A 23,372-nucleotide genomic window follows, 5' to 3' on the forward strand; every position below is an offset into this window, starting at 1 on the left:
AAGAGAAAATAGAAGAAAAACATTCCATAAGGTTCCGGAGCGAGGGCAAGGGGATTTGTCGGGTGCAAACATGGGGGGGGAAATAAAAATTAATCACATCGATCGTCACCCTCGGGAGTTCTCTCTTTACGCGCCGAAAACAACGCTATGAAGCAATAGAGATAGGAGTAAAGTTTACGGCAAGTGCTACAAATGAAAGTGACCGGTCCGGCGAAGATGGTTCTCCGATAAAGGTGGGAGCAGAAGTGTCCTAGTTTACCGTTCGAAGGAAAGCTCACCGGGAAAACCATTGTCGCCGCATCGGTACAGGCTGTTACGCGAGGGCTTAGTAGGGTTAGGAAGCGTTTAAACAAATCACGCATCAAGTGCAGAATGCACTCGGCAAGGTACACTAAACTGTGAACCATGGCCCGACAGCGGAAGACAAAACGGGTAACGAGGGCCGCCTCGAAGGCGGACGATTTGGGGCTGATAGGGAAAAAGTCGGCCACGTACACCGTACGCCTCGGGAGGTAATTTAGAAAGGCTCTTTCAAGGAAGTTATTTTAAGTTTAAATAATTTTAAGACATCATTGATGAGGAAAACGATTAGAAAGTAAATAGCAAAGGGATAGAAAAGAATGGGAGGAAAAGAAGAAAAAAAGAAAACCGTGTTAGGAAAAGGTACCGATACAAACCAACGACCGAACATGAATGGATAGGAGCTATTCAAAATAAATATCCCCCTAATAGAACTAAATATTCCCACTAATAAGGAAAGGTAAAATCGATATGAGTTAAGTGAGCTTTCCGACGGGAATGGCCACAGCAAGGCGCACCAACACTAAATAACGGGCAACAGTGAACTGGCATAATTACCTTCCTAATCCTTCCTGTCCGCCGAAGGAGACGGGCCTCAGCTGAAAAGGAGAAAATGGAGGTGGTTGTAAGAAAACAAATCGGGGTCATAAGAAGTGGCAAATTAGATTTGCTCAAAATACGTTCTCCCTCCCCCAGGTTTGCGAACTTGAGATGGTGTTGGCTTCCCGGGAAACTTACTCGTTCAGTTTGCGTCGCCTGGCTGATGGTTTCCGAGTGGTTCCGGTCGCCGGACGACGTGTCCGATGTGGCCGCAGCCGCTCCGCTGCCACTTCCCGTTGCCTCCGCCACTGCTCCATTGGACGTTCCCTGCCTTTCCCGCTCCGCTTCGTACTTTTCGATCAGATTCTGCTGTTGTCGAATCGTGCGATCTTTTGTTGTCAGTTCGCCCTAGAAAATATGTTTGATAGGTGTTTTCGAATAGAAGATAAAACAAGACGGTTAAACATCTAGCTGACTAAATTGTTTTATATGATATACACGATAAAAAGTTTAAAATATTCTATCTCTAATACAACCTAACTGAATGCTACAATACTAAGGTAAAAGAAGCGAACTATTCGCGAATAGCAAATGATTGCTACTGAACGCTGCTTCTTAATCACAAGGAGCGTTTTGTATAGTTTTATTATTCAAAACAAAAATAGAAAACAATAAATGAAGGGAGAAATAATTTATTTAACAACATAATTGAAATTATGTACAATCTATCTTCAGCTGGTGAGGGTAAATAAAATTACTGTGTGATGCAATAGGATTTTTTTCTGAGAATAAATCTTGCAACCACAACGACATTTAACGAAATTCACAACAACGAAAGCCGGGTTGGTAAACGGTGTACAGTCAATAAGGAAGCCTGATAGAGAATGGCAAAGAGAAGTCCAGCGAAGGGTAGGAAGAATGTATGCAGGAAAAGTAAGTACAGTTTTAGGTAAGTACAATAGAAAATATTGTGCATTTAATGCAATAGATAATTCGATGTGACAATCGGTCGTCTATTTGAGCCAGTAATGTGTGCATTTGTTTGCGTCACATAAGCGACGTTCGAGCGTTGATGCGGGTACCTTCTTCCTTGATCTTGCGGACTTCTAAAAGTTCATTGTCCCGTGGTTGAAGTGTTGTTTTTTTTTATTTAATAAGAAAAGAAGGAAATTCAATATCGGTTCACTACGGGCACAAAAAAAAAAACAATCTTAAACGGATGCACTGCTGCAATGTTGCATAGTGCATGCTTTTTCTGGTGAGCGAAACTAGTTTAGCAAATGCAGCAGGGAGAGCGAAAGAGGTCGGAGAGAAATAAACGGGAAATGAACGTGCAAATACCTGAAGGTAAACCACCTGTCTTCTGAGGTCCGCCAGCTCCTGCCGTTGGTCGTCGAGCAGGGCCAGGGCGGCGACGCCGGACTCGCGGATTAGCACGCCCTGCTCCTGCTGCCGGTTGCTGTCGCCGAGCCCTCCGTTGCCGGCGTCCGTCGCCGGCCCGTTGCCGTTGTTGCCGATGGTGGCCGCAGCGACCGCGGCTGCCGTTGTGAAGAATTGCCCATTGTTACTTTCAAATGGGTTGAGAGTGTCGGTCTGGATTGCGGAGTACAGAGTGGAGTGGTTGAAAGGATGAGTTGCTTCTTACCCAAAAACTGCCTTCGAGGCTTCGCCAAGGGTTAGTGTGCTGTAAACAAATTCATTCCATGCTACTACTACTACTACTACTACTATGGTTAACATTACAAGCACAAAGGGTGCTCGACATTTGGACAACACGGTCAGTAAAATTATTAAGACATTAATGTTTCTCTCTTCAAACTTTAAATGTTACTACATTGGGGTAGCGACACACTGATAAGACATTATTTCAACTGTGCTTCGCGTAACAATTGTGTTACTTAAAAATCACTAACTTAAAAATAGTTCAGGAATAAATAATATAATATTAATAACCTACCATCATCAAATTTTCTTCATCCTGTTGCGGGCAACAGTGACAACAACACAAACACATCGACATCGATGGCAGCGGCGTGGGGTGCGGGTTGGTTGAAGATCGTTCGGGGCAACACACACACACATACACCAGGGATAGGGTTGGAATGGAGGGACGGAAGGACCGGTTGGATGGCCACCGGACAGGTTGGTCGGTGTTGGATGGCGAGGTAAAATGAAGAGCCAACACATACGCCACATAAATAACGTTAACACGGAAGATGATGCGCATAAAACATAGACGATCAAAGGAGAGAGGGGGACATTGAGAGAGGAAAGGAGAGAGAAAGAAAGAGAAAAAGAAAAATAAACGAAGAAAAAAATAGAGAAGAATACAAGTCAATATAAAAAAAAAAACAAACGAAAGAAACAGATAACAATCGCGAGCACGTGTAGCTGTAACAGCTGAGATCCGGCGCCCGAATTGGTGGAAAAGGATATGTTTGTGAGGTGCGTCAAGTTCGGCGAAATATGTTACATGCGCGACATTGAGAGTTATATGCAACAAGTTATGCGAATTTCAGGTGAAAGTGATAAAGATTTAGTAGAAAAGTTACGCAGAATGTTGACATACGCAATGGGGTTATAAGGCGCTATTAATCACCAGTTCAATCAGTGACGTACTTTTTGGAGAAAACTTCTCTTATCGAGTTGTAGTTTTTAAAACTCTAAGTGTCAAAATTTCACTTTATTCTAGAGATTTATGTTTCTATTCTTATTCTTATGTTTTCAAATATTGGATGTTTAAAAACATATAATTTCGAAATAAATTTCATTGAACTAAGGTCCCAAAGAGAAAAAACTTTTTTGGGTAACAGATAAGTAGTTCTTATAGCGTTATTCGTAATTTGAATAAATATACAATTTTCTTATCAGAAAACGGCATATTCTGATACAACAAGTTTGCATCGAATAATAAGCAACATCAGTTGAAAGGATTGAAAGGGTCAAACGGTTTAAAACAGTGTAGTAGAAGAATACACTTTCATGTTGTCTAGTTCTAAGAGTAAAAGGTTCCAGCTTTTTATGTTGTGTTAAGAGGAGTTGGTTATGTAAAATTATTCAACAAAAGTAAAAATTTAACCTGAATATTTTTCCTAAAAAAAATCAAAACCCCCATTTCGGTACATCACTGATCAGTACAAACGAAATTGTTTAGTAGACGATTTGCGAAGAATGTTTTCTTGCCTCGTCCTCACAGTCTTGCGGCCGGCGAGACTTTGGGGAACCATTAATTTACCAAGTTGCGGACCAAAAATAGCTTCGCAAAAACAGATCATTCTTGTGCTTGTAAAATCAATTGTCTCATGAGGATGAACGGAACTTGTACGATGTGTCATGCAATCTTGCGGAGAGTTCTACGAGCTAGTGCCCTTTCTTTGGTGACTCTACGTTAACTCATGCCAGAGGGTTCACAGATGAAAGCGGAAGGAGTGCGACGAGGGCCATCGAAAAGCGAAGCGAACCTAATACACAAATTCGTAAGGTTTTTTTTCTAGGCCACACACAACAACAAACGGTGTGAACGGAAGAAGGGGATTGCAAGTTGATAACCGCCGGCACCACCTACCTCTTGCAGTATCCGACGTAGTCGCACCAGCTGCTTCTTGAAGTGCACCACGTCCTGTAGCATGGAGTTGCGCAGCGACTTGTCGAGCAGGGTGAGATCTTCCGCGGAGTTGGTCGCGGTCGAGCCGGAGTCCGTGCAGCCGTTGCCGTTGTTGTTGTTGTTGGCCAGGTTGTGGAACTGGCTCAGGGTGGCCGTCTTGTACGCGCCGGCAAAGGTTCGCCGGGGCAGGCTGTCGATGGAGCGGGGACTTTCGGAACCGTTCGTCGGGGTGGCATTGTTCTGCAGGCGCCTGGTGAGCAGTCGCGCCCTCGCCGGAAGTTGAGATCTGGTTTGGGGGAAGGTAGCAAAACACAAAAAGAAAACAAATTGCAAATTAGTTTGTTTATGCAGAAGCGAGGCGCACGGAAAACAGCTTTGCAGATAACATAAATTTTGATTTCCTTGTTTTATGCCCCAAGGATCAAACAACATGGTTTCGCGAAAACACTTTGCCAGTAACTATTACTTGGGCGAAACGAATACAAGACCACTTCGGGGGCCTGTTGGGTACGACTTGGAACCAAGTTTGGCAGTGAAGGAAGCAGAAAATCGATAGTAACCTATTTACGACTCCAGCACCGCTCGGAAGTTGGTCGTTCGCTCGGGACGGACTAAGGCTCAGTCTGGCGGAACCACCACCACCAACGGCTGTCGTCGGCGGAAGTACTCGCTGCTGGGCTTTGGCGGAAGTGCCCGTGCTGCTACTCCGCTGCCTGCACGGACTCGTCAGTGCCAGCGGACGACCGGACGACCCACCCGGCACGGCCAGGTACGTTGTCGTCGTCGTCGTCGTCGTCGGAGTGGCGTTGCTTGAGGATGGCATAGATGACAAAGGTCCACCGGGGATTCCCTTCGGTTCGCTGGCGGCCTTCCGGTGGCCGTGCCTACCGAGCAGCCCGGCATGCATCGGGGAGTTCGACCGGGATCGGCCTACCGAGTGGACGTACAGTTTTTCCGACGTGTGCAGGTCGGTCTTGACGCGACGAGCGCCGATCGGCGGTGAGCCGGCCGTTGCATTGGATTGCATTTTCACGACGTCTAAGGCACAATAATTCAATTATGATTGTTTCACTTGCTGGGCATAAAGGCCGGGGTATCGGGGAGGACGCGCGAACAGAACTAGGTTAACATCCGACACCCTTTCTCAATTTCTTGCTCACTGGAGGTTGCCCCCCAAAAGCGCAACAGGGCTTTGAGCGTGCCTTCACCGGGCGGGTTCTCCGTTGCGTACGCGGTTGCTTATCATAAGCCCATGTGCCATCGTGTCGATAAAGGGCTTAGGCGGTGGCGAAACAACTACACGACCACACGAACTTCGGGACGCACATTTTGTCGTGTTTTATATTTCTTTTCACCCTCCCTTCCCACTCGTAATTTTATCGATTTTCGCGTACGTCTTCGGGTCAGATAAGATGAAGCTGATGCTGAACGGTGTCGCATGCAGTATCGATTTTTCTGCTTCGACGTTCGAAGGTAAACATTTCGTTTCGGACTTCGCCTAGATGCGGTTTTCCGCGGTCGATTCAACCCTTCGAGCCGGGATATCTATCTATATCACAGTTATCACAGATCAGCCTTCCGCTTCGAAGCACTCGATCAGCGTCGGAACGGTCCTCACGGTCCTGGGGGTTTTGCTGGGTCGATATATTCAACAGGACGTGCACCGTCCTCCGCTGTCCGTCGGCACTCGGCGAGGCGGAGATTTTCACTGGCACTTTCGCACGGATTTAGCACGACCGACTGTTTCGGTCTTTGGTCGATACTACTATTACTAATACTACCTCCACGACCACCTCCCACTACCCGATCGGTTCAATTATCATTTCTAATTTCCACCTCACCACGCTGTTACTACTAGGCACCACTACTATTGTTTCGTTGGGTTCGGTTTTGCTGTCGGAAAATTTCTCCGCAAAAATAAAACTCTCACTCTCGCTCTCCGCGCGCACTGGCACGTTTTTCTTCGCCGAGAACGGAAAAACCACCCTCTTCTTCACTCGCTTTCTTTCTCTCTCTTTCTCTCGCTCAATGTGTCACTTGTCGTTGTCCTTACTTCCGCCGGGTGGTTGTGTGATTTTGTTTTGTGGGATAGTAAAAATATAATTTCCACCCGAAGGAAATCTCTCTCCGTGGGATTGGGGAAGTTCACGGAGGATGTTGATGGTGGACCGGGATCGTGGCTGAGGAATCCGCGATCTGGTCTTCGGCCGGGTTGGGTAACGTAAACAAAACAACACGGACAGGCCCAAAACAACCCCCCACAGTGAACGCAACAAGCGCGCGCGGCGTCGTCCGGTGCTGCTGGCGTACTGAGGAGGAAAAGCGCCTCGGAAACACCATGCGCAGTGAGCGGCATCGCCACGGTCCAACATAGTGATGGGGGGCGGGGGCGAGGACGATGGGGGCAGTGGTGTGGTGTGGTTGTTTTAATTTAGCGAACGTCCGCGTCTTTTGCTTCACACACATGGGGTGTGTGTGTGTTTTTTTTCCTTAATTTTCCGAACGTTCATTTTTCCTTTCGGTGGCTCAAGTTTCGCCGAAACCGGCAGACACCTGCTTGCTGCAGCGCAAGGTGGAAGGAGGATTTATGCTTGTTTTTTTGTCTGCTTGCGCGTGTTGCAGTTTTTGAATAATCAATGAGAAGGAAAGAGAGAGAGAGGGAACGCATGTGCGAAGAGGGAGCGAGACATCGAGCGCATACATATATATGAATGGGCCGCGCCATCCGCGACGGGTGGTTTTCGTTTGATAAAAACCAACCCCTCTCTCCCCGCATCTTACCGCCTTTGGGTCACACATGAGCGGTTCTTATCCACCACCCCAAACCGGGGTAGTGCCACCACCCGTCCAAATCCTTCCGCAACTCGATTGTAGTGTGTGGAGCTGCCAATTCTCTCGGTTTACGCCCCAATGGTGCCTTGAATGGAAGGACAACGCGGCGTGTGTGGTGAGTCATGCCGATGAGTCCTCGAACAATACTCCTCTCTTAAGAGGATTACCATCTCACGACATCTTTGGGGCGGTCTGAGATTGATTGTAGCTTCTTAAACATCGATTTAAAAGGGCAATCAAATAACGATCTTGAGTTTGAGAGACACTAAGATTAGAGAGTTTCTGGGGAGTGTGGTGATTCACTAGTTGATCTATTTTACCCACTTGTGTTAACATTGATCGATCACTGAAGAAGAAATGGTGCTCTCCTGAACTACTTTTTCCAATGATTCACATTCAGCACCAAAGGAAAATGTGCTGAATGTTTGCTTCTCGATAAACAAATTCCTGCCTCGATCAAGCCGGGCGGCCGCTAACGAGATCGGACATCGGTGAAACCGGTGAGAAATCTTTCGAAGAAAGTGAAGCTACTCCAACACAAGCTACAAGGCATCACTTAGGCGAAGCCAATTAGGGGGCACTCGAGCGTGGCGCCGTTAACGATTGTCCTCCCGGGCATACGAAGGCACGCCACGCCAAACCAGACAACAACATTCACGCCATTTTTGTTGTTATCCGTGTGGCCCTAGACCCGTGTGCTTTGCTTATCACGGCGCTAAATGCTTTCCTACAACCGGTGGTGCCGTACCGCGTATGCCTTTGCGCGTGGTTCGATTTCCACTTTCCACCAACGCCTGCGAGTTGTTTGGCACCGTTTCGCTCCCTTGCGTGCCGTTATCGCAGGGCCGGGGGCCTGATAAGGAGCAAACGGGTAAGGCCTCGTAATCGTGTCACGGTGAGGCATTAGGCGATAAACCAATTTAACGAACCCGCGTTGGAAGGAGAATAATTGATTCCAGTGAGATGCGTCGTAGGGTTCGCTAAAGATAGGATTGTTTCTATTTACATACCAAGCTAAAATGTATCAAATGCTGTTTAACAATTTTAGGGTTTCTTACATACACCTTTTAGTATATGCTTTATCTAACACCCAGGGGTCGGCACGTGGGCCAAATTCCGCCCGCCAACTGATTTTATCCGGCCCGTTAGAAAACTTTAGTGCTACATACGAAAAACTCATCTCAATTCTTACCGGATTGGTTCACGATGTCCGGTTTGTTTTTTCCCCAAATGAAGATTAAAGTTGTGGAGCGAGCTGTTCAATACCAGGTGGCTTGCTCTTATACTTTATGTTAGATTACATTCAAGAAATACAATTTTCATACCCATTACGAACTAAAAAATGGCTTGTAATATTGAAAACTTATCGAAAGTGTGTTAGATTAGTTACTCAGCGAGTACGCCAATAAAGCTGTTTAAAAATAATTTATATACAGGATTAATTCCAAGTACAATTTAAAAAAGGCATTCACAGTACAATGAATAAAAATGTATAAATTGACAAACCCCTGATCTAAACCATACAAGAAACATTCACAAGCTGATATGTTCAAAGGTTGTCGCAACAGCAGAAGAAATTAAAAAGTATATGTTGATAAAAATGAGGAGCAATATCTATATTGAAACGAATCCTTTACTACCATCTAATATGTCGAAAATTCTATCCAGGAACATTGCAAATGATGACGTATGCGATCGAAGCTCAATATCAATAACAGCGACATCTACATTTAAACCGATTTATCCAAAACAGATCGATTTTAATAGAGGATATATTATTCAAGGTTTAATGCGAAGAATTTCCTGTTCTTTTCTTCAAACTTTAACTTGAACATAATATTTCTTCTTTAATCTTTTGTTCCGAGTACTCCACTAAAGTTTCTCTTTCAACACATTCAAAATAAAATTTAAAAAATTTACAGTACGTTTCACTTCATCGAGAAAATGTTTACAAGATGCGAATGAGCATTTTCTTTTGGTTTGTATGTAGAAAATTGTCTTTATAATTATTAACACAAAAACCTCTCTACCATTTCATCCCTTTATTATCTTCAACGTTTATGCCGTTGTTAATCAAGTGTGAACCACTTTCTGGGCGGGATTTTTCCTAACGATTGTCTCACATAAAACTTCCCTGACGTGAAACATACTTTACGGGTTTGTTCGCCTCTACATCAAACCACGAGTGAGGTCATGTTTTGTTGTTCAGCTCGCGGAAATGGATCTCCCCCCGAACATGCGCATGGTTGCAAAATTGTTTCGTGTGCCAGCAGGCAATGTATAAAAAATCGTCACTCAAAGTTTATGTTTATTCATCTAGCACGCTTCGGCACCGGCTACCCGACAAAGATGAGGACATTTTAAATACCGTTCCTCTCTTTTTAAAAATTGTTCAAATATTTGACGGAAGTGGCACGGGCCGCAAGGCTGTAATACATTGCGCTTGAAGATCCTACCGTGACATTCAAATGGACACGATCGAATGCCTTGTGACCATCACACTTTCGGTGGCCGGCGTTTGTGTGTGTACGCCTGTTTCTTTTTCCTCAAAAATAATTATAGATGCGTTCTATCAACAAGTGAGTGGCCGGCTTTTCGTCTCAGCGTCGGCTTGGTGAGGTAATCGGTGGTTTATAATTAAAAAAATGACACACCCCAACCGGAGCGGGTTTTATTTAACGTCAGACGGAATACAACGGAAGCGGCCAAGCCTACAAAGCCAGTGTACGGGGCCAGCAAGCATGAAGCCGTGCATCCCGCGCATTAACGGGTGAAAGGAAATTATGTCAGTCGGCTCGGAGGATCATCATTTGTGTTCGTCATCGAGCGCGCTACGGTGACGGTTTTATTGATACTGCTATATTAATTAAGAGTTAAAGGAGGCAAATAAACCAGCCAACCAAAGACGGCCGAAGGGGCAGAAGAATAGACCCTTCCGCTCGGAATGCCCTACCGATTGATTACACCTTCATTTAGAGCACTCGGAAAACAATCTTTTCGTGCTTCCAAACTAACCAACCGCATCGCAAGTCCTCACGCCGGGGACCTTCAAAGGTGGCCAACCATGCGTTTCTGACGAACGCCACCTAGCTCGAGGCGGGGGACCAATGGAAAGGTGATCGGAAAAATCATAGTGATTGTGCCCCTCTTTCACCGGAGTGACTCATCACGTGCCTTGGACCATATCTCAAGCTTACGCTTCGCGCGGAGGAAATACTCTTAGACGTTAACATTTCCGCTCACTCTGCCTTCTTGCGGACAATCGATTCGTGAAATCGGAAAATTATATCACACAACCCCACGTTCACCAAGCTTATCAACTCAACGGTGGTGGAGCTTTGAAATGTCGAATTTTCCGAACCCTCGCCTAGCGAAAATTCCTCTCACCGTGTGGTGCATCGTTGTGTTAAAAAGACAATGCATTCGCAAGTGCACAAACAGGTTACCAAATTTCAGCGGAAATAACCAGAAACCCCTAAAATCAGCGGAACCGAATGAGCTGCGAAAACGTGAGTACGGAAGCTGACGAGATCTTTTCTTTTTACACGTTGATGGTACCAATTCCGGGTGCGTTCAATCAATAATCATTATTGGGAGCTCGTGCGCTGAGCTATCACGTACACGATGTTATCGATTTCGGCTCTTTTTCCGTCCGTCCGCACAAGACGAGCCTTAGATTGGGAGAATTTGGTAACCCAGGTCAGTGTTGCTCGCGGCGCGGGAAATTATTTCCTCGCCGGTTATGCGCGGCGCGGTCTTCCGCTACCGGACGTATGCATTTTCCTATCGATGGTGCAATCCAAGTGTATGAAGCAAAATTGAGGCACCTTTAATCGATTAACCATCGCGATGATGATCATCGTTTGCCGTTTCGTTCGTACGGAAGCTTATCGATTACACAACTCGTAATGGGAATGGTGGGGTGGTGATAAGATTGGATAGTGTCGGGATTTTTGTTGGAAAGTTTTTTATATGGCGATACAAGATGAGCGATCAAAACATACGTTAATAATGACAAGAGATAATTCATTAACAATTTTAAAGATCTGATAATATCTCTTAAAGTTAATGCATTCAGTCCATCGAGTTCTTTGCCGTAAAATGCTCATAACATATACACTCTTAAGATATCGTAATATTTTGTGGTGTTTGAAGTCGTATTTTTCGTTCCTCACGGTTTTTTATACATATTTATGCTTGACATATTATAATAATAAAAAGCCTGCAGCAAACTGTATGTGGCTAAAATTATTTATGCATTGCAGCAATTACCTCGCTCGTGAAATAAAACACACCCACCAAGGTAGGGCTGAAGAAAAATCCTATTCTTATCGCACTGCAGTTTTACACATAGCAGGTGAGGTTCTTTATGCGGCGACCGTGCACTTGAAATCTGGCCTGCTTTCATGTCTCTCGGTTTTGTGAATGTGTGCCAGGTGAATGATTACCCCCTTCCTGTGAATGGTGTAGCAAAGTGTTTCAGCGACGCGGATTCTCGTATTTTAGGTCCAATAAATGCCAGAAGGTTCGTGATTCGTGCCTTTGATCCTTTGTGTAGCATGTGGCATTTGCCATCTGGTCGAAGATGTTTATATCTTTGCGTGTTTGGCTAGCAATACTTCGCGTGTTTCTGACTCCACCGAAAATTATACAATGCACTTCGGTGAATTTAGATGTGCTATGTTTGAATGCATAAATAGTTAAATAAAATCAAATTTTATACATTTTCAAGAAGACAGAAATAATAACATTATCAATATAAGCAAATGTTAACTATTAAAAGAAATATATAGTGAAGTGTAGTTAAAATTAAACAAAATCATTTTTGTTCAACCAAATATCAATACATATATTGTCTGTAATAGCAGTCAATTTAAAAAAATATATATCAGCTGACTAGTGTATTTACAAACCGTAAAGAAGAGATCAGTGTGTAGAAGCTATTTAAAACCATTTCGATCTAAACGTTTCACAAAGGAATCATTCATTCAACAAAACTCGTACTAAAAGATTTCCGTCATGTGATGTCCACTCGGCTGTCTGTTGTTTTGTAACGCTTCAGGCCGAAAAGCACGCGAGCGCCAGCGCAGACACAACAACCTTCACCGTGCAATCAAATGCATTGCAATGTTCGAGTGAGGTGTACTGCACACGATGCAGCTCGCAGGATGGTTCAAAGTGTTTGTGGTAAACGAGCGAGAGAGTGTCCATGTTTGTTAGTAAACATGAAAGCATAATCTTCCAAGGATTGGGAGAGTCTATAGCGTTATCTTCTATGCCAAAGCCCAAAGTCACCATTTTACGTACATTCTCTTGTCGATTGGAAAGTAATTAGTTACAGCGCGCGTGTCTTCATTAACATGACACTTTGAGGCGAGTTTTGATTAAATGGAAGATAATTCATTTCATTACTAAGAAAAATTTCGCGTGTAAATCAACGTTCGTAAATAATTAGAAAATCAGTCATTTCGATGAGGTATAACTCTGCTGAAAGTAACTTTCTGTCTGACGCTGAAAAATTATCGCTTTCTTCGTTCCGCATAACTTGAGCGACTGCAAGTCCCATCTGCCAGTCGAAAAGACCTACTTTACTAATAACTGCATAACTAATCAGCTTTGGGTGGATGTTGCCATAATTTTTCAGCCTCTAGACAAACATAAAAAATATCCACAGGGCTTTCACAATGGTTCCACACTGTGGCTAGGTTGTTTCGTTACTAATTAATCTCGCTTTTCTTTTACTTATTGCTACGATATTTTCTATTCAGCAGTGTCTGGCATGTCTTGCGAAATGGAAGTAAGACCTAAGAAGTCGTTTTCCACGTTGCATGCTGCACGGGAGAAGCGGTTCAACCTTCGGGGTGGCGAAATTTGAATAGAATGGCATCGAGCAACCACCGTGGCCTGGCGTGTTGTTCCCAGGAGACCGATTCTCAAGCAAACCGTGGTCGCTGTAACTTAACGTAGACTAATAGGAAACGATCATTTACCCATTGTTGGCCGGAGGTTTCTCCGCCAGAACGGCCGTCCCGGTGCTGTTCGTTGCTGGTGGCATTTCGACGGACGTTTCACTATCTTTCATCTTCTGATCTTCTGCTTTCCACAGCCTTTCCGGATGGGGAGGGATGTTTTCCTTCGACACAGGTCGCTATTCTCCGGCCGCAAGTGGTTCGCTTTTCTTCTGGTTCTTCTCCGGTGTGCTTTGCTTGTCGGTACAACCTATCGAACACTTCGAAAGTGCGCACACACCACCACCACACACGGCTTCGCTTGACTGATTGTTGGCGAGTACCAGACACAACCCAAACCACACAGGGAACTGAGCACAAGAAAAGGTTGCTTGTTGTTGCCCCGAAGGCTTAATTCTCACTTTTCATGCACCGTTGCGGTTTATGCTGCAGCATCTCAACCCGGGAGAAAAGCACCACCTGACGAAGAACGAAGAAAACCAAACAAGAGGCTAGCAAACCGACGGAGGTACACGCTTTTCTACGCCGTTCTTCCCACCAGGCAGCAGGTTTCTCTTCGCACAGGTCAAAGCTCTGGCCTTGTGGTTGCGGGAAGTTGTGGTTTTGATCTGCGCCTAAGAACTATTTCAGCTGCACGAACGGACCAGGCTCTTCGGAAGACTGGTTTTACAGCATTCAAAATTCATACAGTATCAGTATGGTCGAATTGATTCCATCTTCACTATTCACTGAAACCACACTGACGGACACGAAACGGCGCATATATTTTCGCTATTCTTTTCCTATAATATGTCTCAGAAGTGGACACAGGTTACAGCAAGTCTATCTTCCGAGAAGCGCAGTGTTTTCGCTGCCAAGCGAAATTGCGATTGCGGGAAACTGTAACGAATGCGAACGAAGCCAGCGACCGTGAGCGTGTGGTTTTGGCAATAGAAACAAAACTTTCGTGTGTTTTTTTTATCGTTAGTCTTTACAATGGCCGCACGTGTGCGATGGTACCCGTGGTCACTCGAAGACTGATGGATGGGAGAGGATTTCACTAGTGTCGATTCGATCGATTGGGTCGATCGTGACGATTATAAATGCACCGAGTGCAAGGAAGTGCATCACAAACAAAGGCACGAAAACGTTTTAATTATAGTTGCGGGTAAAATGTTCGTATTTTAGTATGGACCAAGATGTTTGTGAGATTTTTAAAATAAATTATGTCCAAATGAAATTGCTTACTTTAGCAACACCTTTGTGTTCCTGCCGTTCAGTATTCATGCAAAATGTAAATCACTCCACAGCTCGAACTAAGTTCCATCCAACAAAGCAAACAAAACAGCTGACCGTGAGATTGCCCTGCTCTATTGGTTTCACCACCACAATCACGCTCGGCTAACCTTGCCACACCGTATGTCCCTCGAACCGCTTGATTGCGGGCTGGGATAATGCAGCAGCAGACCACCAGTACCAATTCTGACCAGTTCCTACACACTGTCCCCGGGAGCCCAACGAATCTCCCTGCCGCGAAACGTGTACTGGCGGAACCGGTTCGAAAAGATGACTGACTACTGACTGGCGCGATTCTCGGCTTTCCCGTCGAGGTTCCCCAGGGCTTCGCGGTGTGAGCCTCCAAAACAAAGCCAACAAGAACGGTGGACTCGGGGCGCTATGAGGGAACTTTGTTGGTGGGTACGTGTGTGTGTGTGTTTGTTCGGAGCATGAATGCCAGGAGGAGCGATAGAGAGGGAAGGAGACGTACAGCAGGGAGATAAAGACCGCAGATCGCGCGTTCGCGAGTAAATGCCTAACCGTGACTCATCGGCGCATTCGCGTGGAGGCTTTGCGTAGCCTACGATCGCGCCTGTCTCAAGGGACTTGCCGAAGGTGGTGATGGTGGTGGTGGTTGATCATTGAACAGTTCGAAGTGGCCGCGGTATTGGTGGAAAGTTCTCGCGAGATGAATGTATGTCGATCACCATGGGTCTAATCTCTTCATTCGCGCAAACATATTCTACAACTTGCATCAACAGTCCACTTCTTCACATCTTTGCCAGATCATCCAAACGATCACGGTAGAAATACATCAAACGTTATGAGAGTTCAGCTAGCATCCTCTGCACAACTACCAACGCAAGCAGCCGCCATCAGCTGTGCTGCTTTCCGAGGGAGCCCCCACGAGGGGGGAATCTATTTTTCGCGGCTACGGTTCGCGGTTTGCGCATGCTGACGAAAGGCTGCCACCGTTCGGTGGGCTCGGTGGCTCGTGCAGGGCACTGTGGGCCACATTTTTCACGCAACCACGCAGTCATGCGAGCCATCAAGAGTTGTGTGTGCTGAGGTAATATTGCAACGGAAAAGCGCACAAAACAGTATCGAAGCAGAGACCTTCATAACGTCGATCGTGGAGCGTGATGTGGAGGGGTTGACGAAGGGAAGAGGGGTTGGTATTTTTTAAATAAAATTCTTTCAACAACGTTCCGACACTTTCCGACACGAGGCGATTCAAACTAATTGCTGCGACGCTTTAGAGAAAGCAGACCAAGGGCGGCACAAAAGGGACAGAGGGTTTGTTTTTGCTACCCTTGAAATGATATAAAATGCACTGTTGGAAGCTGAACAACGACACAACGAGGACTTTTGCCGGTGTAAAACACGCAAGCAAAATACCAGGAAAATGTCTTACATGTGACATAGGTACGTTTAAAAAGTTTCTTCGTTTAAGTATGAGATGAAAAAGAAAAGACCCACAGATTTTATAAGCACTAGTTTTCTTAGAACCGATTGTAATTTGTTTACTACTACACATAAATGCAAAATATACATTCGTCGTGGAAACAACAAACCCCAACCCAATCGTCCCATAACAGTAAACTGCCTAACCGTAAAATCGTGAAGAACAAACTACCCAGCACCCCGAAGTAATGTTGCAATATTGGGGTTCTCTAGTTTTTTGCAGCAAACCTTTGAAGCTCTATTCTAGTGACGATCAAAGCCCCTTGGCTTTTTCACAGGACGTAAGCGGTAACATGATCGCGATAATCACACCATGTATCATAATCGCCATTAGTTACGCTTAGGGTAAAAAAGCAAAAGGGAAATAAATTTGTACAGTAGAATCCGTACCGTTTTGGTTATGGGCCCGGCGAAACCCTAGAGGTTCTCGGAATGCGGCGGATCTGACGACCATGAATGGGCACCGTTACGAGAACAAAATCGACTGCATGGAACCCGTAGTCACGGTTAAAACGAATTATTGTTGAAGAAACGGATTTGGAACTCATTACAATTTAAACCCTCTGCGTTCGTTTGATGTATGGAGTTCCGAATTTACTTCAAAGACAAACGGTGTTGTAATGCGCTCCAGCATTGCACTAATGACATGCCGGGGAGAGCATATGCGCAGTGAGAGAGGTGTGCCATAATGGATAATTGTCGGGCATACGAGCTACCGGAAATGGCGAACGAGAACATCATGATCACCTTAGCAAGTCTGCTACTTTGCTTGGCAAATGGATGCCCCTAGGATTTGTCCGCAACTCGGCGAAGTGGGGAGCCGGCGTCTTGAGTGCTAGCCCATTACATAGAAGAACGGTTGTTAGAGGTTTATTCCCACCGGCCCGAGGGCACGAGGGCACCACTAATGACGGTGACGGTAATCCGTTCACATTCGGGTTGCGCCTTAGGTCTGCAGGCGTCGACAGGACGGATTAGTGCAACCATGCGAAAGAGTAAGCCAATTTGCAATTTAGCGTGCTCTTATTTTTTTTTCAATTTAACTTTAAGTTATTTGAATAAAGTAACTCATTTGAATACATATTCGAAGAGGTTAGTTCTCGTACAACATTTTGGAGACATGCAGATGCCAGTTTTCATAGAACAGATCTCAAATTGATCCGAATCTGTTTAGATGCATAATAAAACAATAAAATAAAAGGCAAAACAAACCTATGCTTGATAATACCGTTCCGTTAGTTCAGTGTTATTTGGATAAGGATATTTGGTAAAATCCTTCGATTGATTTTGTACTACTTGAAGCACGCAGTACATACCCAAGTCCAAGTTTTGGCGCTTTCAGACTGTTCGAATACGCTTTATCCCTTTCCCCCACATTGGATGTACAGGAGTTTGAAATCCCGATTCGATTTCTCGCTCGTTTCGCACCCGCGACACAAACCTTCATGCGTCGCGGCCCAAGTTCCCGTTTTGAATCGGGAAAGGCGTAGTTCCGACTAGAGATGGGAAAGATGATTCTTTAAAAAGATCAGGTGCGGTGCAGTTCGCTCAGTGAGATGAACTGAACGCGTGCGGTGATTCTTCCGCACGTCCCAAGAGCGATTTTTCGTCGAATGGGTTATAGATTAAACGACAAATATTGGCCTGGTCATTATAACACCGTGAAAAATGGGATATATTGTAATATATCACATACAGTCGGACGTCGATTATCCGGGGCCGGATTAACCGGGGGCGGATTATCCGGGGGTCTTGCAACTGACAACTGCACAACCGGGCTGAAATGTTTCCATGAATATTAGGTTGGTTCACAACATTTTGTAGCAATAATGTGTCAAATAAATTTTCTCTGATCGAAAATAGCAATAAAAATACCATTGGAAAATAATTCAAACATGTTTTATGATTAATCAACTAACTGGAACTGGTAAAAAGTGAACTAGCCAAGACTCAAACCAGGTATTATAAACGTATTTTAGTATATGTTCGATTATCCGTGGAATTCGGTTATCCGGGGACCTCTCGGCCCCGACACCCCCGGATAATCGACGTTCACCTGTACATTCAGAATATTTTTTACATAAATATTCGATATTAGAATATTTATTCATGATATTTCTGGATGTGATTTTAACAACCATAATTAATATCGTTGCCCACCTAAAACAGTAATTCATTCAAAATTATAGCGGTTGATACTTCTTCTTCTTGGCGTAACGACCTGTTGGTCATGCCTACCCGTTAAGGGCTTACGAGACTTGTTTCCCTGTTGTACGTGGATAGTCAATCCTCTCGTACAGGGGAGGGTCCGGTCTCGGTTGGGATTCGAACCCACGCCGTCGAGGTGGTTGATACAATAACCGCTTTTTTTTGCTATCGTTTATGTACGGACGAAAGAAAGAATGGTGTAAAGATTTGCCCCACACTTACATAGTAGGAAAGTTGATCAACCATACGAAGAATCATAACCGCACCTCTGGCGTGCGATTGAGCAGGGCTAGCCAGCTCGTTGATCAATCGAATAAACCAATACCACACCGCCGGTTGGTGGAGTGTTGTCGTACACATTCATGATCAACCGTAGAACGAATCAATATCGCACCGCTGGCGTGCGGCTATAGCCGTCACGGTAGGTGACCGCACGAGGAATCAATACCGCACGTCTGGCATGCGATTGAGCAGGGCTAGGGAGCACGGAGAACGATCGTCGTGCGTAGAACCAATACCACACCGCCAGCGGGTAGCGTATTGTCTAGAGTTGTGTAAATCGGATTCAGATTCATGAATCTGAATGAATCTCTGCCTTATAAGGGATTCATGAATCTTTCGCCGCGAGATTCATGAATCCCAAAGACACACCAAATGGTGAAAAGTCACCAACCAAAAGTCGGTTGAGGGACCATCTTTTTTTTTTTTTTTTTTGGTCTCATTGTCCACGCCTATGACAGAATCGGGGAGATTCATGGCAGAACCATGAAAGATTCATGAAGATTCATTGAGGTTTCGAAAAATTCATTAAGCTTTGAATATTCGAATCCGCAAAGATTCATGAATCCATCTGAATGAATCTTAGGTAAAAGATTCATATGAATGAATCTCACCAAAAGATTCATTAAGCACAACACTAGTATTGTCTTATCCATTCATGATCAACCGTAGAACGAATCAATATCGCACCGCTGGCGTGCGGCTATAGCCGGCACGGTAGGTGACCGCACGAGGAATCAATACCGTACGTCTGGCGTGCGGTTGAGCAGGGCTAGGGAGCACGGTTAACGATCGTACGTAGAACCTATACCACACCGCCGGCGGGTGACGTATTGTCTTACACATTCATGATCAACCGTAGAACGAATCAATATCGCACCGCTGGCGTACGGCTATAGACGGTAAGGAACCACCCCGGTGGCAAAATGATCATGCTTTCTCGTTCTGTTGGTATCAATTGTCAATTGGGCAGAACGAGAAAGCATGCTGATTTTGCCACTAGGGCATCGTCACACAGCTGGCGAGTCGTGATTTTTCCTATGTATGCATAGTCGGGACCATCGGCGTGTGGAAGAATCATTTTGGTTGATTTGAATGTGCGGTACTCGTTCGCTCAGTAGAAAGATCAGAGTGAATCATACAGTTCTGATTCAATTTGCCCATGCCTAGAGGAGGTGCGACGAGTCGGAGGTGAGCGAGCACAGGTGCGGAACAAAACGGTAATGAAGTTCCATCGGACCCGCGACGCATGAAGGTTTGTGTCGCGGGTGCGGAACGAGCGAGAAATCGAATCGGGATTTCAAACTCCTGTACATCCAATGTGGGGGAAAGGGGTAAAGCGTATTCGAACAGTCCGAAAGCGCCAAAACTTGGACGGCCAACGGCGGTGATTTACGATTTTTCAAATCGAAAGAATCGGTTCGATCGATGACCTTGACCGGGGGATTTATGACCTTAAAGAACCGTTTCAGAGAACCGGTTTCGACCGGTTCGCGCCGACCAATCACGACTCTCCGTTTAAAAACGACCCGTTGAACAGTTCTATGCTTGCGGAATTAAAATTTGTAAATGTTTAAATGAAATCAAGACGAATTTCGAGCATTTTGCGAATTTTGCGAATTTGCGAATTTTGTGTCAAAGATGAAACATAAATAGAATAATAAATAATGAAACAAAAATGTTAAAATAGGAGGATCTTATTGGTTTTTCGAAAAATAACCTCTGATCGTTGACTGGTATTCCGTGAATCAAAATAGTATCATTGGACTCTAGTTTAGAGTTCATTTCTACTATTTCATTTTCTTTAGTTAAGAACCACTTATTTTTGGTATCATTTTTCAAACAATAATCCTCAAACTCGACTCATACATATTTGGCGATATTAATATCAGTTGAATTGCTAGCGATATTACTTTTTTTTCACAATTGGCTGTTTCAATTGTGAATTTGAAGATTGTGTAGGGAATTTTTGTTCACCGAATTCATAGATTTCGTTGATGCGTTTAGCTATTTGTGCCAACGGTTTATATCCAGATCGAATTGAATTTTTAATCTGATACAATTTACTTTCGAAAGGATATGCACTAAAATTGTACACCCTGTCCTGGCATCCTACGGGACGTAAAACAGCTAGGATGCGTTGTTCCACCGACGAGATAGGAGGCGGGGGGAGAGGCCTTGTAAGCCACCCTCTGTACCTTCAAAACATTGCACGTTTCGTTTACTTGAATATCCATGATTTGTTTAATACGATGATTAAATTGCACGAACTTAAGAGACAATTAATCGCAGAAAGGTAGTCTTCATTGATAAGTGCCTGTACATCGTGGAATAGACAGGTTACCGTGATCCCCGTGATCGGGGATTTCGAAGTAAACTATACTAAACCCAGCCTTCGTTAGGTAGTTGGCCTTATTGATTTATCCGCTCGTTTATGCGTAGAGATGGTTACATCTTATCTTTCATTAAGGAAAACTGAAAACCGAGAATGCTTCGACATTAGTAAAAGCGGGGCCTAGCATTAACTTGAAATAGTCCCGGACAAGAATAATACAATGGGTCAACAAATGTAACGACTTAGGTATAGAGAGGAATGACCAAGAAGGTCAAAGTCTTTAAGTTGAAAAAACAACCTCTTGGGAATGGCATTATCGATAGACTCATCCCATAGAATAATCCAATGTATAGTTTGATTGGAATGTAATCACTTACGTTATGCTTTCCCGGCTGGTGTTGTGGTTGTTGTTGAAGCTGTTGGTCATGCTGTTCGGGTTGCTGCGCAGCAGAGAGCTCCACTCGCGTATAATGTGGCCGCCTTTGTTTTCAAGCTCGGACCACAGTTGAAGCTCATCCATGGAATGTAGTCCCGTGGCACTACCTCCGACGCTGGACCTTGCAACTCTGGAGAAGAGACAGCCATGAAGTTTTTCAAACCCAGATGGGTCAATCCGCCTCACTTACCGATCAATAGAATCCATGCTACTGTTACAGTCAAAGTCTAGCATAAAATCGTCCGAAGCAATGGAATCACAGGGCGATAGGGTGTCGAGAGACTCCGCCCTCACCATTCGGTTGCCGCTGCGGGTTGATTTGCGCGAAAGTGCCGGTGACTCGTATGCAGCCGGCATCACCTTGCGAGGTTTCGGTACGGGAGGGCCAGTCTTAGCCGTCCCCGTATGGTGAGCACTGGCCGCATTCGGTCTGTTGTGCGAGTCTTTCAGCGTTGGTGTGTCGGTATTTTGCGATCCCAGGTTCAAATTTAGCGATCCCAGATCGAGCGTGCTGCCCTCGTCGAAAACCAGGCCGGGTTGGTCGGCAATTTCATCGTCGATCAGAAAATCTCGCCCACCATCCGAGAGCGACAGCGAGTTGGAAGCGTGCGTCGGGGTGCCGGGGGACACGGGACTAGTCAGCTCCTCCAGCTCGGGCGAAATTTCATCAATGTCTTTCTCCTTTTCCTTACAGTTTTCGGCGACTTTCTTGTTGTGGCGTGGCTTTTTCACGTCGTCTGAGTTTTCCGTGCAACTGCTGACCAGACTGTCGGTTGGGGACGTTTCATCGTCCAGCAGCAGCACGTCGCTGATGGCGGCGGCCATTTCGGCAAACTTCGATTGCTCATTGCGGAACATTTGCTTGGGAACGTCAGTTTCACTGCTGGCCAGCGGGTCGGTGCCGGGATCGGTGAAGCTAATCTGCACCTCTGACACGCTGTCAAGGTTGGTGGATACATCCATCGGTACCGGCGCCGACATGGAAGCTAGAAGTGGATGAAAATGTTATTGCAAGCCACCTTTAAATCTTATAATCTGATAAAACTTACAGAATGCGGAAGGATTTCCAGCAGTTATTGTAACTGAGCTAACGTCTTCTTCATCCGCTTCATCGTGCGCCGGTGCTTGTGGCTTCTGAGAAGGTCCGTTCTTTCCAGCCCGACTTTCCTCGCTGCTGCTCAAGCTGAGACTACCAAAGTCCTTCGATGCTAACGCTTCTCCCGCGTTGCACCACGAAGCGCGCGAACTGCCCGGTGAAGAGCTCTTGCTCTCGACGGACTGCTCCGCCAGTTCCTTCATCAGCGCACCCTTGAGACTTTTCTCGGACGAGTTTTTATCGCGCAACAGCTTTTCCTCCTCGAAACTTTCCCCATCCGAGGGGCACCTGGTGGAAGTGGACTCAAGCAGGCCAGCACCAGCGCCTCCCGCCTTTGCACTATCGATTGTGTACGTTGCCGCAGTATTTTCCTCCTGTTCCTCGCCATCCTGCACATTAGCCTCGATCGGTTCGTAGCGATTGTCGTTGATGTCGATGTCGTCATCGAACGTGGTCGCGCTAGCACTGGCAGCCAGCTCGGTCGACCGGATCAGTCCACTCAACGGAGCCGTTCGCTGGTTGGCCGTACTTCCGAACGCACTCGGCAGCTCGGGCAGCGGTAACGGTACGATCGGTTCCGTCGTCAGTGCCTCGAGATCACGCACCTCGAACTTGTGCCGTCCACTCATGACCATCTCGAGATTGCGATACCGCTGCCGGGGCATGCGGATGCTGCTGGTCGTCGTCGTGGTCGTGTCTTCCAGGGCCGGTGCACCGGCTGCACTCGTGTTTGCGAACTCCTTGCGGCTCACGTTCACCGCATGTTTGGCGCCCTTCGTATCCATCGTGTAGCGTGAGCTGGCGACCGGGCCGGAGGTGGTGCCGGCCAGCGAGATCGATACCGGATACTGTGGTTTCGGTAAGCTGGATGTGTGCAGCGTAAACTTGCTGGCCACCAACGACTCCTGCTGACCTAGTTTGGCCGCACTAGCCGGCTGTGCCGGTGGTTTTGCACTGCAATTGAAAATAACGGACGGGTGAGCTATTAATAAACTGTGTCATTTAAACGTGAAGACAATCTGCGCCGTAAGACTAAAACACAAACTGTACAC

The 23,372-nt window shown here is 45.6% G+C and overlaps 1 protein-coding gene across 1 annotated transcript in view; it reads right to left on the reverse strand.

The window, feature by feature from the left end:
* LOC131281495 (nuclear pore complex protein DDB_G0274915) overlaps positions 1-23,372 on the reverse strand; it is a 28,708-nt gene that overhangs the window by 3,531 nt on the left and 1,805 nt on the right. Inside the window, exons 3-10 of the mRNA XM_058310829.1 lie at positions 22,274-23,274; positions 21,415-22,210; positions 21,166-21,354; positions 4,406-4,730; positions 2,798-2,818; positions 2,182-2,433; positions 1,039-1,248; positions 859-899 (exon numbers count right to left, since the gene is read on the reverse strand). Coding sequence (XP_058166812.1) covers positions 859-899; positions 1,039-1,248; positions 2,182-2,433; positions 2,798-2,818; positions 4,406-4,730; positions 21,166-21,354; positions 21,415-22,210; positions 22,274-23,274 — 2,835 coding nt within the window. The remainder of the gene's footprint in view (positions 1-858; positions 900-1,038; positions 1,249-2,181; positions 2,434-2,797; positions 2,819-4,405; positions 4,731-21,165; positions 21,355-21,414; positions 22,211-22,273; positions 23,275-23,372) is intronic.

The sequence above is a fragment of the Anopheles ziemanni genome, chromosome 2, assembly GCF_943734765.1.
Source record: "Anopheles ziemanni chromosome 2, idAnoZiCoDA_A2_x.2, whole genome shotgun sequence".
NCBI lineage: Eukaryota > Metazoa > Arthropoda > Insecta > Diptera > Culicidae > Anopheles > Anopheles ziemanni.